Genomic DNA, 18040 nt, shown 5'->3' on the forward strand with positions numbered 1-18040 from the left:
GTGTCAAAGCCACCTTATTAGCAATTTAATTCTATCTGAATGTTTGATTCCTTTTGTTATTTCAAGAAACACATTCATGAACTCACAGGGAATTCAGATGAATTTCCTTTTGTAACTGTTCTTTTGTGTATCTGTAATGATAATTTAACAAGTAATTTTAGTTTTTGTTCATGCAGCAAGAAGAAGTTACATCTGCTCTAATCATTTATTGTATACATGAAATCATGAGAAATTTTTAGGTCAGCATAACAAAGGAACAAAGTAGATTTACAAGTATTTTTTAAAACATGAACAGTGATCAATCATTAAAAACATAAGAAGAAGAGAATAGTAGATATGTTCATCAATCATAACATAATTTTTGGACTTTGATTATAGATATGCAGAATTAAAACTGTCATTCTGTTTTGCTACCAATTTTAATAGAGTTTGATATTTTGTTAAGCTATTTTTATTTTGTCACTTTTGTTTATTATTATTTTTGTTGTTGCTATTTTGCTGTGTTTATGTATTTTTAAAGTCCAGTCTCACTCTGTAGGGCCTAATGATTCTCAACTCATGTCAACTTTTCTACCTCAGTCTTCCAAGTGCAGAGAAGAATCATGAGATACAGCACCTGATAAAACTATCTTTTAATTGCTTATGATTCTGTCTGCCTTTAGAACTGTTTCCTTTTGCAATTCTCCCTATATAGTAGCACCTGCATTAACATGATGACATTTTACCAAGTTGTTTATATGTCTTGGCCAATCAGTATATGTGAAAAAGTTGAACTTTCATCCTTCCCATTATTCATAGGTTTTAATGGATTGATAGTTATAGTAGATTTTAATGTATAAGCCTATACAAAACTTTCCATCTCTAAAGATTATAGAAATAACACTACTCAGCCAATACTTGTCAATCACAGAAGTATTAAATCATTTAGCCTAACAAAAGAGTGTTATATACTTCGTAATGAAACTGGTCAACAATTTAGAGACAGATATAGCATATATAAAACACTGGTGGTATAAGACTAAAATGGAATTCCTTCCTGTATACATGCTACACAGTTTTAAGATTTGGTATATTGTGAAAAGTTCATGCTGTAGTCTCACCTATCCTTTGAATCTCTTATGCTTAATTATTTCTCATCTCAATTAAAAACAAATTAAAATACCATAGTTCCCATGCAGAAATCTTAGTATCTGAAATGATTGAAATCAATCTTATCAAATTAATCAAGTCAAACACTACACTGCATGTAAAATTAATGATTTAGTTCACAGTATGCTGTGCCAAATATACTTAAAGTATAATTTCTTACTTCATCTGAATTGATGATTGGTACAACAAATTTCATGATATTTTTTGTTTTTAATGGTCTGTTAGCAAACTAGCATATATACAGACATAGCACACAGAAACACACACATCACATACACACCATATCACACCACACACACACACAGACACAAACACACACACTCACATACACATTTAATACACCCACACATACACAGATACATACTGACACACACACACTTCACACACATATATAGATGAATACTTAAAACAGTCATATAAGTATGTAACTCATTATCCTCTGAAATGGAAAATAATTTTGTTGAAAGTTTTTAGCCATTTGTTTTCATGTATTATTACTTACACCAAAAACTTTAACAGTCTGACAATTCTCTTGATTTGGCCTTTAAAATGTTTAAGAGCTTCCCACTACTTCAGCTCTCTGTCCTTGTTTCACATCAATACCTTCATCTCTCCTCCATCTCAATGTGTTCTCATCTAACTTTTGTGCTAATATCATTGATCCACTTTTCTCTACTCCACATAGTTTTAGTGAAATTGTTGGATGCACAGCGGATATCCTCACCATAGTGCTTCATCTCACAGAAAACAGTCAAACCCATGGTACAAACTAATTTCAAGTAATGCTTAAAAGGGATCTGTCTTTATTGCCCTGTCTATGAGGACATGACTCAAACTCTACCATTTGTTCTCTGCTCTGTACTTAGAACATTTAGGATTTAGACTTTTTAAATTCTAGTATTTTATTTCCTCAAATATTACTAATTTCAGTTCATATCCCAAAATCTTTTCAACTATAAATGCATCTTACATTAGCAAAAATGTAAAACAATCTCACTATATCACCTTCCCACCTACAGATATCATGGTTATTACCTGCTTTCTGTTTAAGACCATAAACTAAAGAAAGAATCTATATATGTATTATTTGTCATATTATCACAAAACTTTAGAACATGACTTTAAAAAGAGTCTAGGTTGAAACAACATTAAAAAATAAAAGGTAAACTGCATAGAAAAAAAGGAAATACTTTAATTATTTTTAGTTTTGAAAAAAGTAGCTTAACATAATAAACCCAATAATATGTAAGCCCAAAGATGCATATTTGTATCATTTTTATGATTTATTTTTATTTAGGGGTATGTGTCTGACTACAACATATGGATCTATGTCAAATGACAGTATTCATATCCCCTAGAAAAGGGGTTCCAGATATTTGTGTGGCCCCCGAGATGAGATATGTACTGGGAATAAATCTTGTATCCTCTGAGTAGTCAGTGCTATTAACCATTGATCCATTGCTCAATTCCCATTAACTACTTTTAAATATAAGATAGCAAGTCACTATTTTACTTTCTGTAATCACACATGTTTTTTCAACTGAAAGAAATTCTAGGGCACAAACTGTTACTTTTGCTCTAAAAATAAAGTGGTAGAATATCAGTAATATTTAACTAATATTTCTCTAATATTTAAAACAATACAAAACTTCCAAAGGAAATCTGTGAAATGATTTGAAAAAAAATCATAAAAGAATTAATACATCTTTAAATAAATTCATTGTATATACTGCTTTTGACCTTACAAATTACCATGTTTAGACTATTAACATGAAAGAATATTCCAGCACATACTATGAATAATAGTAAGTAAATATATATATATATATATATATATATATATATATATATATATATATATATTACAATATGCTAAAATTGGAAGTTTCATATGTTAAAAATTTATCCAAACTATCTGGAATTTTCCTTGTAAAGGTTTCTACCGCTTCAGTATATCTGAATCTGCACCCAGTGGAACATCTATAGGAAAAATTATGGCATATGATGATGACATAGGAGAGAATGCAGAGATGGAGTATAGCATTGAAGATGATGATTCCAAAACATTTGACATAATAATTGACAATGAGACCCAAGAAGGGATAGTCATACTTCAAAAGGTACATACATTTAAATTATTTACTTCAATGAGTAGTGCAAAATTTAAAAAATAATATATAATTATTTATCGTTATTGACTATGTTTTGCTTCACTAACAACTGAACTGAAGAGATCATTATATGTAGCTTTCAAATGCAATTAATTTAGAAATGGGTGAAGTAGTTTTATAAAGTACTTTTTAATTTTCATGTTCAAATTTAAAAGGATTTAAGTGAATAGTAATTTGGAACAAACACCTTAACTAGTAAGACATTAATTCTCAATTTTCTAAAATATTTAAGCTCATAAATTTATAATTTTATTACTAAAGTAAATTATAGGTATTTCAAATAAACATCTAGTAGAGTTATAATTAAATTCTAGTTTTGATGCCCTTTGTAATGAGTATAGGAGATGAATTTGTATATATTAATATCAAACCTAGATTAAAAGAATTAAGACTTGAGTAAATTTTTTTAAGTAATACCTTGTTTCCCTGAAATTATTTCTTCTCAACATATTGAATTTATTTGTAGGAAGTTGATTTTGAGCAACAGAGTCACTATGGCATTAGAGCTAAAGTTAAAAACTATCATGTTGATGAAGAGCTTGCACCTGCCCATGTTAATGCATCCACAACCTACATTAAAGTTCAAGTAGAAGATGAAGATGAACCTCCTGTTTTCCTCTTACCATATTACATATTTGAAATTCCTGAAGGAAAGCCATATGGAACAATTATAGGGACAGTTTCTGCCATAGACCCAGACCGAAGACAATCTCCTATGAGGTAAGTCTTTATATATGAACATTAACATTTTGTTAATTAATTAATGAGAAGTTTGAATGAAATAATATTTATTGAAAATGTAAAATAAGACATTTGTATACTATATTTCTCAATGCAGTACTGAACAGATTTGTATCAATGGGATAAGTAAGTTTAAATAGCCTAAATGTTTATCAAAATGCATCGAAAAGTCTAAGTGGAAAATATGTAATAGGCAGTCCTGACCTGAAATTGAGTACAACACGTGCATGTGTGTGTGTGTGTGTGTGCACGTGCATGTGTGTGAGTTTTATGTATGTATCTGTATAGGTCATAGGACACCAAGTATCTTTCCTGATTTATCATTCTTTGCATTATTCCTCTGAGACAAATTCTTTCAGAGCTCATGGTACTAGATTGCCAGTAGGCAGGTACAGAAGGTACTTCTGTATCCAATCTTCACAATACTAGGATTACAGATAAATGACAATCCTGAATTTTTACATGGTCCTTCTGATTGAGCCTCAGTGCTTTTTCCCACAAAGCCAGCTCCACTGAACCACTTCCAGTAACTTTTAAAATACTTTATTATATTTCATTTCTTAATGTTTGCTAATGTGTGTGTGTGTGTGTGTGTGTGTGTGTGTGTGTGTATGTGTGTATGTGCAAATGTGTATGTATACATGTTGGCATGTTCCTGGTAGATGTGTTTGGAGGACAGATAACAACTTCTGGAGGAGGATGGTTCTTTTCTTTTTCAGTGTGGGCCCAACATATTAAAATCAGATTTTCAGTTTGGTAACAAAAGCCTTAATCAATTGAGCTATATTGCTGCCCCTTCTAATACTTTAACTACGGAATAAATATGAGGGGATAGAAATTATTGAATATACCACTTCAGACCACAATGTATGGCAATCTATATTTTACTTATATGAATAATATTTAATTAAAATTATTTTTAAAAATTCAATTTTTTTCTAGGAATAAAAGAAATAAAGGGGCTTAAGAAAAATGAGTTCAATAAATTTCTGTGTTGTAAAGAAACAAATATTTCCTCTTTATTAAAAAAGTCTAGTTTTAGCTGTGATGTTGTACTTGTTTTGCCAAAATAGGAAGTGTAATCTAAATGAATATAAAATCCAATATTTTACATATTTGCTTTCACCGATTTTCCTTTCCCACTAACTTGTCACAGCCCACTATCTAGAGAACTATGTAATCTTGTATATATTGATTTACATGTTTAGAACTCTTTTACTCTTTGGAGACACAGCATAGACCCAGAAGGAGTACTAGTGTTGTGTTCAGGTAAACTAATATATTATTTCCTTTAAAAAACAACAGAAAAGCTCTTTCCTTAGGATGTCACCTTTAAATGTATGTTTAATGACAAAATTCTAATTATCTCTTAACTGGGAGCAAGGTTAGCATTTATTTTTTTCACAAGTCCAATAAAACCTAGCATTAGAAATCCTGGCTAGGTTTTCTACATTCTAAATACATAATTTCATGATTTACATAATAACTTGTGAGTATAAGGAGCTTATCAGAAGGGATTAACAAAAGATCACTGCACTTACACAAATACATGAAATCTTCATGAGAAGACATTTGTCTGCTTATCTGTCCCAAGAATTGTCTCCAAAGAAATGATGAATGATAGCCCATTTTTTTAAGAAATAGAATATTGTTGGGACACAGTTACAGTAGAGATAATATCAAGGTAAAACCAGCGGTGGACCTTAGTACAATATGTCTGCTAACATGTAAGAACAGGGAAAAGGTTTTCATGTGTCATGTACTCAGATACTAAAGTGTTGTTTGTAAAAGCATTGGGGTAGTTATGATTCTCAGGACTCCAGAAGTCAAAGAAGGTAAGGGCTTGCTCTCCATGACAGACTTGAAAGACATAGCTGTACAAGATGAGAGTATACTTTTAGATAAGATTATATTTCTATGAACTGACTTACTATATTATGTATCATATGTGTGTGTGTGCATTACAATAAAACTTCCATGAAGAATTTTGTAATTTTGTATATCTTTTCATTTAGTATCTCTAAAGAAAGAAATCATCATTGTAATGATGCCAGACACAGCCTTGAGTATATAAGACCTTGTCAAAGGAAGAAAATTTGCATCTGAGTAATGTATTTTACTTACTCAATATTTCCATGGTTTTTTCCCTAACATGGCATTTGGTCAATACTTGCAATGTGTATTGTGTGTAGTGAATATGCTACCTATATACTAAGGTTATAGGATTAAGCATGTAGAAATGGGTATGTGGGCCAAAGTGGATAAACAGCTTTTTGCCATGCTGGCAATGAGTTGATTAACTTTATTTCCTGTTAGAAAGTTCTAGCCCATGAAAAATTGTGCTATAACCTTCAGAAATATACTGTGACATTCTCAGGTTTAAAGAGCATGTTCCATACAAACACACACAAACATGCACTCAAATAATAATAAAATAAATATATGTATCAATCAATAAATGTAAAATTAAAGACAAGAGCACAAAACAGATACAGGAGTCTCAGAAGAAGGCTATAGTATTGGGTGGACACCTTTTGTATAACTAATCTTCAATGCCTTCTTAGCATGATCTTCCCTCAATATTCAAATGAATTGCTCCCCAGGATTCATATGTATGTATATATATAAAACTGTGGGTGATCACTGGGAAAACTTGTCTATGATTTGGAACCAAACTGTATAAAGAGATACGAAAAGAGGAAAGGATAAAAATAATCGTTAAGTCCACTACACTGGCAAATCCCGTTTCCATTGACTTGTGGTTGAGAAAACTGCCAGGTAAATGTTTGAGGAGAAATAGGTTGTTTCAAAATATTATCAAGAGATCTTTTTAAGTAAAAAGAAAGGCATAAGAAGACTCCACTAGTAGAGAAACTATCAGACACTGAACTAATCAAGTGTTCAAGTATGTATACAATCACTGTTAGCAAGACAAGGGTCAGTATCATATATGATTAATATGATACTGTAAAAAATAAACAACATTATTATGTTATTCTTGCCAAGATTGTGCAAACATTATTTTCAGGGTTAGCTATTATTGCATAACCAATTGGTGTGATCCTATCTGGGGAAGACTATTTTCTCATTCTCACTTTTTTTTTTTTTTTTTTTTTTTTAGAAACCTGCAATACTTTCTGTATGGTTGAAACTTTGCCGTTTTCTCATCTACTTTGGTGTTTAACTCTTTTCTTTCATATTTAAGGAGTCATGTTAATGACATTTCCTAGTTGTATTTTCTGCATTACTAGGAAAAAAATTCAAAAATCTGTTTGATCCTCTTATTCCTACAATCTTTCAGCCCTATCTTGAGTCATTTGCCATTTGCAATAGGTGTAGGACAGTTTGCTCAATGCAATATGCATTGGGACTTGGTTCCACAACTCTGGGATTCAATCACTTGTGATTCTTGTAAAAGTCAATGTGCGTTGCAAGGAGAATTTTCTTTGATGAGGGGTCAAAACTATACATATCTGTGGTTACCACAACAATGAACTTGTCAGATTACCCATAAGGATTCAATAGTAGGGCTATATTTTGTTAGTAACCAACAGCTCTCTAATTATACCTAAAATCTACCCTAGAAAGCTAGGCAAGTACTCAGTGTTCATGAAGTCATAAATTTTGGTCTTTTTTTTTTTTTTTTTTTGGATTTTTTCAAGACAGGATTTCTCTGTGTAGTTCTGGCTGTCCTGGAAGTCACTCTGTAGACCAGGCTGGCCTCGAACTCAGAAATCCGCCTGGCTCTGCCTCCTAAATGCTGGGATTAAAGGCATGTGCCACTACCACCCGGCTTCCTCTGCAATCTTAATCAACTTATTTGATCTTGACTATTCTTCCTAAATTGTAGCAAATCTTTATTTAGCTATGAAAAAAAACACATTTCTCTCAAACTTCTAAGGGAATTTATTTGGAGTGGTGTTTTATAGGAACAGGATTAGATGTAAAATACAAAATAGCAACCATTTAATTCTATAGCAAATCTGTTTAATCAGAAATGCACTCACTTGTAGATATTTAAGTAAAATGCATCAAAATATTTAACATTGAATGAATCTAAATTGAACTCTACTCTAAAGTATCATCCTTTCTAACTCATATCTTAAATTTCTTTTGAACATCTAACCTCAAATTAGGATAACATTTTTAGAACATTGTCAACTCAAGTATAAAATATTCTCATCCCTGCCACATAATTATAATAAATCTAAAATACATTTGTGGAAAGTCTTCAAGAATGTGTTCCTACAAAGAAACCAGCTAAATCCCAGGTATTATGCCTCCTTCTTATTATTAATCATTCTCAAGCAGATAAAACATGCTGGGTGCTTGAAATGATTATTTTGTTATAAATTTGAGACCATTATTTCAGACTATTTCTTGTAAGAACTTGTAACCCAGCTACTTTCCAAGAAAACTAAATGAAATTCATCATCAGTGTATTTAACCCAAATGATCTAAATGGTTTCAAATATTTGAGTTTTTTCTCCAAAAAGAATTAAGTGTTAGTATGTGTTAATATGTGCTGACCTAGGCAGACCTGTGTCTGCAAGACCAGGGATCCAAGGAATAGCAAGAATAGGGCAGATTCCATCCAATGATGTAGATAACCTTACTTCAGTTTCACTGTACTTTTATACACAGATATAAGAAAAGACACAAGAAAACATGTAGATGGAAGTCAGTAAGCACATACTAAATAGTAACAGAGCATCCATTTCCCACAGTGTTCTCTGGGCAGACCAATTTAATACAACTGCCTGACACACACTATAGATTATATCAGGGAAATAAAAAAATTAAAAAATAAAAAATAAATAAATAAAAGCAAGGCTGGAGGCCATATCCAGATACTTTTTTACAAATATTATAAATCTATGTGATTTAAACATCTATAGATAAGTATATTTTTATATATGATATATAAAACTTATTAATTGAAATAATGCCCATGGTATGGAATAGAGACTAATAGGACAAGATGACTGAGCAAAGTGCTTACATTTAAAACAGAAAGGATAAGAGGATGACAGTCACATATTTCATTCCTGACATAGTTGTACTTTAATTTATATGAAACATGACTCTTGCAATTCTTTTGACCAAGTCACTCACCATCACCAAGTCATGATATAGATAGGAGAGCCATCTATTGTATTTATAATACCTCTCTCCAAAATCTTATTAATTTTGTGTTTTCAAAAACTGTTTATATTAATTTTACAGATTATAATATAACTACAACATTTGTCCCTTTCCTTGCATCCTCCAAATCCTTTTCCAATATAGCCTTTCTGCTCTCTTTTAAATTCAGGGTCTCTTTTTCATTACTGGCTATTTTTTCTGATTTTAAACATTTATTCTGAGAATAATCTTAAATATGTAAACAGAGTTTATTTGAATTATTCAGCATCACCTTCTCCATGTGAAGAATACATTTTTTTTCTTTCAGCTTTGAATTTGGGTAGGCCCTATAGCCTTGCTATAAAATATTATAATTTGGTTATAATCTCTTTTCCGTTTGATGCAGATATTCTCTCACTGGAAGCAAAATGTTTGATATCAATGGCAATGGAACAATAATTACCACTAACCTGCTTGACAGAGAGGTCAGTGCTTGGTACAACTTGAGTGTCACAGCTACTGAAACGTGTAAGTTCTCCTTAACCAGTTGCAAAGTCAATAACTGTAATTAGTAAACAATTAAATAATTTTGAAATTAGAGACTGATGTGTGTTTATGTACTGTAGAAATAAAATTAAAAATTTTTATATAACTACTTGTATGTGGGTTATCTTATAAGTTACTATCTGCTCACTGTATTTAAAGCTTGTTATATATTTACTGTTAATATTTGAGTTTCACTTACTTAACAATATTGGCTTAATAAAATAAAGGTTGAATAAAACACACAGAATAGTGAAAATGATAATCTTTAAATATAAAATGTTTATTATAGAGCAATGTGTCATTATACTTTTTCATGGATGTTCCATAAATTTTAGCATATAATTTAAATAGCATGTGTAATAAAAATTATGCACATTTAAAAACCATATACTTTTGAAAAGACAATTATAATGCTACTGACTAGGTATCACTAGCTAAATTTCCCACTTAAAGAATGTTGTTTTAACTGTTTTTCTTTTGCTGTTGTTTTTCTGTTGTTGTTGTTGAGTTTTTTCTTTTGTTTTATTTTGTTGTGCTATTTTCTTTTGTTTTGCCTTGGTTTTTTTCCAGACACATTTTCTCTGTGTATGCTTGGCTGTCCTGTACTTGCTGTGCAGATAAGGCTGGCTTTGTTCATAGCAATCTGCCTGCCTCTGTTTACTGAGTCCTGGTATTAAAATCATGTGCCACCATCACCCAGAGGTTAATTGTTTTTAACTGTAACAGGTTATAGTGTTTGTAGGTAATATTTAGAAGCTTAATATGAACATCTTTACCTTTTACTCTTTTAGGATAAAATATTAGAACTAATTTTGTAAATTAATACTAAAGCACATTTAACATGAATCGTATTTTATTCTGATTATGAGTTGGAATATGTATGAAGGATTGCAAAACCATTCATTGGTTGTCTTTCATTTGTTGTAGACAACAGAAACAATAATTCATTTTGAACTTCTGCTCATAGCTTCTGATTTCTGACAGTAGAACTTTAATAATCAGCAGATTCCAGCTCTTTGATTTCTTGTTGTTCCTTTCTTCAGACCTAGGTTCATAATGTCTTTCTGATTATGAAAATATATTCACTTGTACCAGTTTGTTGCTTATTGTCCTTGAAATTGTGAATTAATCATTCATTTGATCATATATATCAATTAAAACTAAAAGTGATGAATATTTGAAAATTGATAAATAATTCTTGTTATTTAAGTCATTGAACATAAACTAGCACAACGAGAGATTAAAATTCATATAGGAAGTATTCTGTATTCCTTGTAAATGGTTTTATAGTGAATTGCAATAAAAATTGTGAGTTTATTGACATTATATAAGACTCGAAGCATATGTATCTCTTATAATGCACTCCTTATAGTTACCATATGACATTTAGAATGGAGGATATTTAGCCTCTTTGTTCATTTATTTAAAATAGATATTGAATTATATAGTGAAACAAGACAAGTGAACTTGGTCCTAGATTTTTAATTTTCTGTCTATTTAAATGGTAAAGTAGAGCAGAAGAACAATTTTGACAGTTTGTGGCAGACAGAAATGCCAAGATTTTCCATATGAGAAGACATGATGATGCTTCTACTTGGCACTAGAGCTCTTATTCCATTCTGGGTTTCTGAGACTGAATTATTATGTCATTCTGTAAAGCTATTTTAAAAATCAATCAGGTCAGCTCAAGAGAGAAATTGAAATTAAAAATAAAAGGATTTTCTGTAAAATAACTTTCAGGTACTAATCTGTCAAAGCTAAAGTAATAAGTCACTTGAAAACTTTTCTCATATATGAGGAGAATAAAATAAATCATTTACCTTTTACACTGGGTACATTGCAAAATAAATAATTAGGGACAATGTTTGCAATCTACAGACAGTATATTTTGTTTTATATTTGTTTACTTGCCATATGTATTTATGTACATGTGTGCACATATACATGTTATACATTGGTGTATATTTGAAGTCAAAGAATGTTTTGGAAGAATTGTTCCCCTCTTTCTACTATTTGGGTTTCAAGGATAGAAGTCAGACTATCTGACTTACTGACAGGACTCTTTGACTTCTGAGCAGTGTCGCTGGATCTACTGCCTTTATTTGTAGACTCAAAATGCTCTAATTGTGATAAATTGTAAAAATTATAAGACTAATGAAAACATGTTTGGTTAAAAAAAGAATGCTAGATCATTTAATTAGATGTTTTTAATCTAAGGAATATTGACAATCAGAGAAAATTTCTAGTAAATTCTCCTTTTTGTTTCTTTTCTTTTTTAATTTTAGGACTTGAGGGAGGCAAAAGTAAATTTTAGCGTTATAAACTAGAATCAAAACATTAACACATATCTTTAATTTGTGAGAAAGCTCCCACCTACACAAATGATTATCTTCAACATTTCCTTATTTATGTAGCTTTGTTAGACAGAATAACCTTATACTTTGTCATCTTATGATGATATTAACCATAAGTAAAGAGAAAATATACATAAAATTGAAAATATAGAAGGTCTTGAAAACAGTTTAATTATGATAAAGGAATTGAAGAAAAAGTAAAGACCAAAGTCTATAAAATGTAGACTTTCATTCCTTCAATCATAACCTTTGTAAGGCTGAAGTGAAAATTGCCTATGAGTTCAGCAGATAAATTCTTGTGAAAATACAAAGCCAAAATGCTTACAGGGTTAGAATCTATCTCCAATAATCAGATCAATCAATCATTCCACCAAGAAATCATAAGTTTTAGTAAATTTAGATGTACAACTTTGAAACAATTTTCACAAAATACATTGCATCAGTGGTATAGTTGATAATATGAACGAAAATTATGCAAATTATAATTATTTTAACTTAGACATTATGTATAGTGTATACTATTCTTGACAAACAAATGTTTAAAAATAAAATACAAAAAATAAAATGTCAACATTTGAAAAGTAAACAATATAAACTGAGTGCATTTATTTTACTTATAAGAAATCTTATAAGTATATGGACATTTCAAATTAAGTGATAATAATTTTTTCAGGTCAGGAAGATGAAGTCCATCTTAATCTGTTTCTGATACTATATGGTTATATTTCTGAGAATCACAAACTATTTTGGTAAAAAGGATTCTGATATTTCCCATATTATTTTTGTCATTAGGCTTAAAGGGTATAGGATAATGAATGAATTTTTTTTAAAAAGTAGTATTCAACATTTGTATATCATTCCAACTGACATATTATAAAACAATTCATTAAGTTCACTTTAGATAGATTTTTGTGTCTCTTATTTAGAGTTTCTATATCTGTGAAGAGACAATGACCAAGGCAACTTTTACAAAGGACAGCATTATTTAGGGCTGGCTTAATATTTCACAGGTTTGGTTCACTATCAACATGGTAAGAAGCATGACAATGTCTAGTAAACATGGTGCTTAAGGAACTGAGAGTTCTACATCTTTCTCTGAAATCAGCCAGGAAGAGACTGGCATCCTCAGTCAACTAGAAGGAATCTCTCTTCTGTGATATGTAGAGCCTGGGCATAGGTAGAGACCTCCAAAACCCATACCCACAGTGACACACATAATCCAACAATGCCACACCTCCTAATAGTACTATTCCCTATGTGCCAAGAATATTCAAACTGCTACATTCCATTTAATGGCTGCCATAGGCTGATTCAAACAGATGAGTCTATGTGGGTGATACAGAGCCATAGCATAAAGCAAAATACATTTAGTCCACTTTCAAAAATCCCTATAGTCTATTATAGTCTTGTAAATGCTTAAAAGTCCAAAATTCAAAGTCTCTTCTGGGATGCATGCAATCTGTTAACTGTAATTCTCTATAGAATTGAAATCAAAAAGCAGATCACATAGTTCCGACATAACGTGGCACAGGATCTGTACTCATACCAAAGCATCATAGGGAGGAAATAGTGAATCAAAGCAACACCAAATACCAGCTGGTCAAATTCTAAACTCTGAGTCTCCAAGCCTGATTTTAAAGTCCGATTCAGATATCCAGTGCCTTTCATCCTTGTTAACTGTTGTTGTCAGATCTGGCATTCGGCAGAAGTTCTCTTGGGCTGCTTCCACTCGCTATTAGCAGCTTTCCTAGTCAGGTATCACAGTACTCTGATACATCTAAAAGCTTGCAGAATCTTAGACAACTTCGACTACACAGCTTCGAGTTCCAATGTCTGGGATCCACACACGATCTTCTGGGCTCTTCAAAAGGGATTGGGTCACTTCTTCAACTCTGCCCTCTATATCACTCTAGGCTCTGTTGGACTCCATTCTACTGTTGCTACTTTTCTTGGTGATTGTCTATGGAACTGGTGTCAACAAATTTCTATAGTATTACATTGCAACAAGCCTTGACCAACAGCCTCTCATTGGCTTCCTTCATGGTGCCAAGCCTCAATTTCTTTGCATGACCGCTTAAGTCTTAAGCTGTAAACTGTAAATGAGGCTGTCCCTGTACCAATGGTTTTTCATGACCTCTCGCAGTGCCACAACTCCATGACCACTTTATGCCTTTCAAAGATTAACACCTGGGTGATTCTTATTGAGGAACAACTGGGACTATCTCAGAACACAGCTCTTTTGTGCTCTCAGAAAACACTCCCCAGACTATTTCAATTCAGTGATGCAAATCTCTTCTTAATCACTACTAATTTTTAAGATCCAAATAACCTGCAATAATTATGCTAGAAGACAGTTCTATTCTTGACTCTAAAGTAAGAGCCACTTGGCTGAAGCTACCAAGATCTGCTGCTTACTGGACCTGGAACATGATATTACATTATCACTAGCTTTCTGCTTTTCATCTCCTTTACTGTCTAAACTTGGCTGTCCTGGTTCTTGCTCTGTAGATTGACACTGAACTCAGAGATCCCCATTGCTCTGTATCCTGAATGCTGGGGTTAAAGTTGTGTGTACCACCATGCCTGGATATAAGCCTTAAACTATAGAACTTAATCAAGTTGAAACTTGAGAATATCCATCATAATTGATGAATCTAATTAATTTTTTTCATATATGTATAGATGTACAAAACTCCTATAGCACTGAGTTACACTGTGGTGCTGAAAAATGCTCTCAGTGTTAACTTGTTTCAGTGGATGGTAATTGACCCAGAGACCTACAACTGGGCAAATGGATATTTAGAGGGGATATAGCACTCAGTCCTAAGAGAGATGCTTCTATCAAACTCCCTTACCCCTCAGGAATATTGTGTGTAAGAGGAAGTAAAAGATTTAAGAGCCAAAAGTGATATATGGTTTCAAAAAATCAGTGTATTCCTGACACAACAGGACTGACACACAAATGCCCTCACAGAAATTGTAACAGCTGGAATAGTTCCCGCATAGATTCAAACCAAACAAAGCCCCAGCATTTGGAAGGAGAGGCATATATAAAGTCCTAGCTCTTACAGAGAAGCTATTAGAAATTGATGGCTGCAGGAAGTAAAAAAGGAAAGAAATAAAAAAAGATCATAGTGAGGTGTCATGAGGTATATCAGCCATACTCAAGTTCAGGTACCATGTCCAAATAGTTAACCAACACTGTTGCATGTAGCTTTTGCTACCCCACCTAAGCACTGGGAACCAGCCTTGCTACCAGCCCCTACCCAGTTTCCCTTGAATCCATGGATAAAAAATAAAAATAAAAACACAGACACAAGTTGCTCAACTTCAACTTGCATTTTGGTGCTAATTATCTCCCACCTGGAGAAGTGTGCCCTTAACTATACTCTTAGCTCCACACCTCTCCATCTGCCCGCAGCTTTAGTTGCTCAGTTACCTTTAATCCTAGCTCATCATCTCCAACTGCTCACCTGTAAAAGTGGCCTGGAGCTGCTCCAACTGAGATCTCAGATGGTTAATTGGCTTTTCTCTCTCTCTGAAGCATCATCGAAGCATTGTAACCTCCCCCTGCCCCTCTCTCTCTCTCTCCTTCTTCTGTCTCTCACCTCTGGGAACCAAAAACCTGTCTGTTCCTTCCACCCAATAATTGACCCATGGCTTCTTTACTGATAGATCAGGAATCAATTAGGGAACAGGATCTTAGCATCAGAACCACCCTGTCACAACACAAAACAAACTTCATTTTGTATATATATTTGGGGGCTTATTTTAATAACTTTTAGCATATCTGTGCTATTCGTTTGGTTTGGTTGGTTTGGGTATTGATTTATATTTTATATTTTTGAAAGAAACAACATAAATGGGTTGGTAGGGAGGTGAGTAAAATCTGTTAGATTGGGAAAAGTAAGTAAAATGATTAAAATGGTTCCATGCTTTGTTTAATATAATCAAGTAAATTATAAGATAAAAGAAAACCTGTCAAATAAAACTGGACAAAATCAAAGAGATGAAAATGTGAACTAGAAACAGGAACAAGAATCGGATACCTACTCATTTTCACACTTAGAAATTGCATAAAAACTGTACTGGAAGTTATGATATGTATGCAGAAAACCTGGTACAGGCCCATTCAGGCTTGTGGATGATGCCACCATCTGTGTGAGTTCATATGAGTTTTGTCATTTTGATTTAGAGGTTCTTGGACTCTTAGTGTCCTCCATTCCCCCATAGATCTTATATTCATTCATTAAATCTCTTCCAAGGGGATCCCTGAGCTTTGAAGGGAGAGATTTGATGGATACATTTCACTTAGAGCTGAGGTTGATCATTACTTTTTGCATAATGTCTAGCTCTGGATCTCTATATTTGTTTTTATAGGACATAGAAAATGAATGAAGCAATGAATGAATGAACAAATGAATGAAAACTTAGCCATTAGAGTAAAGGTGAACATCTATCACTTAACCTGTTAGGAGAAGGAAAATCAATTTTCCCAGGAAAATGACCCAGGTGTACCAACCATTCCAAGGAGAGATCTCATGTTCAAACTAGACAGTTTTGATGTGTGTGTGTGTGTGTGTGTGTGTGTGTGTGTATGTGTGTGTGTGTGTGTGTGTGTGTTTACTTTTGTTAGAGGTTGGCTGGTTTCCTTTGCTGCTATTATGTTTACTTGTTTTGTTTTTTTTTCTTTTTGGTGTAGTTTTATTCTTCTTTCTTGGTTTAGTAGAGTCTCTTGTGGTATTGTGGTACTGTATTTTTTCCAAAATTAATAAAAAATAAGAAAATGAAATAAGTAAGTAAATAAATAAAAAAAAAACATAAAATGTGTCAGGTAATTTTTCTTTTCAGTATTTGTTCAACGTTATACTTTTTTTCAGTAATTAAGCAATGTATTTAGAATCCAAAGACTATAGTGCAGTTTCTGTTTTCCAGGAAACATAGATCTTTGCAGTAGGGAGACATTTATTTATTTATTTATTTATTTATTTATTTATTTATTTATTTTTAAGATAGGGTTTTTCTGTATAGCCTTGGCTTTACTGGAACTCACTCTGTAGACCAGGCTCACTCTGTAGACCAGGCTGGCCTCGAACTAAGAAATCCACCTGCCTCTGCCTCCCAAGTGCTGGGATTAAAGGCGTGTGCCACCACTGCCCAGCTGGGAGCCATTATTTGTTAATCCTGTCATTTGCCAAAAAATTAAATAAATAACAACAACAAAAACCACTCCCTCCCACCCACCCCACCCCAAAAAAAAAAACCTTACCATTTTGGGCCAAATTTAAAGCAAATTTAAATTTTAAATACTGAACAAGAGGTACACTTTTTTCAGGACAATTTTCTGGAATTCCTGAGCTGGAATGGCTGTACCATGTGTTGCAGGGGTTTATAAGGGCAAACCTATAGGCCACCATACTTTCCCAGGAAGTTTTGTTATTTCTTAGAACTACAATTCTAAGCACTCTAGGAAGTTACATTGTTCCTGGGCAGGAGGGGCTGACAGGTTAATTTTTGGGGCATTACACAGTTACTTGACGGAAGTTAGCTACAAACAGGGCAACAACTGTCAATACTGTCAAAATGAATCGATCTCATTCACATCTTTGAATATAAAGTAAATATAGAATCTTAGTCATCTTGACACAAAGTATATATGCTAAATATTAAAGGGAATAAGTGCCCTCTCCATAAAACTTTGAGAGATCTATTCTGCTGTATATAGTTATCAGTCACACTTGCCAAACATATGCAATATATCTGGATCTAGGCTTCTGCTTATGTATCCTCTGTCTCAGTGTGACAGTGCAGGACTCTAAGAGCAAGTGCTCAGAAATGGGAAGTGAAAAGCATGAGTGTCTTATACTCTTATGTAATTTTATGTAAAAGAAGGACAAAATCGCAGAAAAGAATGCTGTTTAGTAGCCTTGTGATATCTACGTAGATAAATGCCAA

General features: G+C 32.6%; 1 protein-coding gene across 6 annotated transcripts in view; it reads left to right on the forward strand.

Annotated features, from left to right (window-relative positions):
• Cdh19 (cadherin 19) overlaps positions 1 to 18040 on the forward strand; it is an 83625-nt gene that overhangs the window by 45943 nt on the left and 19642 nt on the right. For all 6 annotated transcript variants that reach the window (XM_076941673.1, XM_076941675.1, XM_076941676.1 and 3 more), the window contains 3 exons: positions 3085 to 3269; positions 3787 to 4040; positions 9592 to 9713. In XM_076941673.1, the coding sequence (XP_076797788.1) occupies positions 3085 to 3269; positions 3787 to 4040; positions 9592 to 9713 (561 nt within the window). The remainder of the gene's footprint in view (positions 1 to 3084; positions 3270 to 3786; positions 4041 to 9591; positions 9714 to 18040) is intronic.

This window comes from Arvicanthis niloticus, chromosome 10, assembly GCF_011762505.2.
Source record: "Arvicanthis niloticus isolate mArvNil1 chromosome 10, mArvNil1.pat.X, whole genome shotgun sequence".
In the NCBI taxonomy this organism is placed as follows: domain Eukaryota; kingdom Metazoa; phylum Chordata; class Mammalia; order Rodentia; family Muridae; genus Arvicanthis; species Arvicanthis niloticus.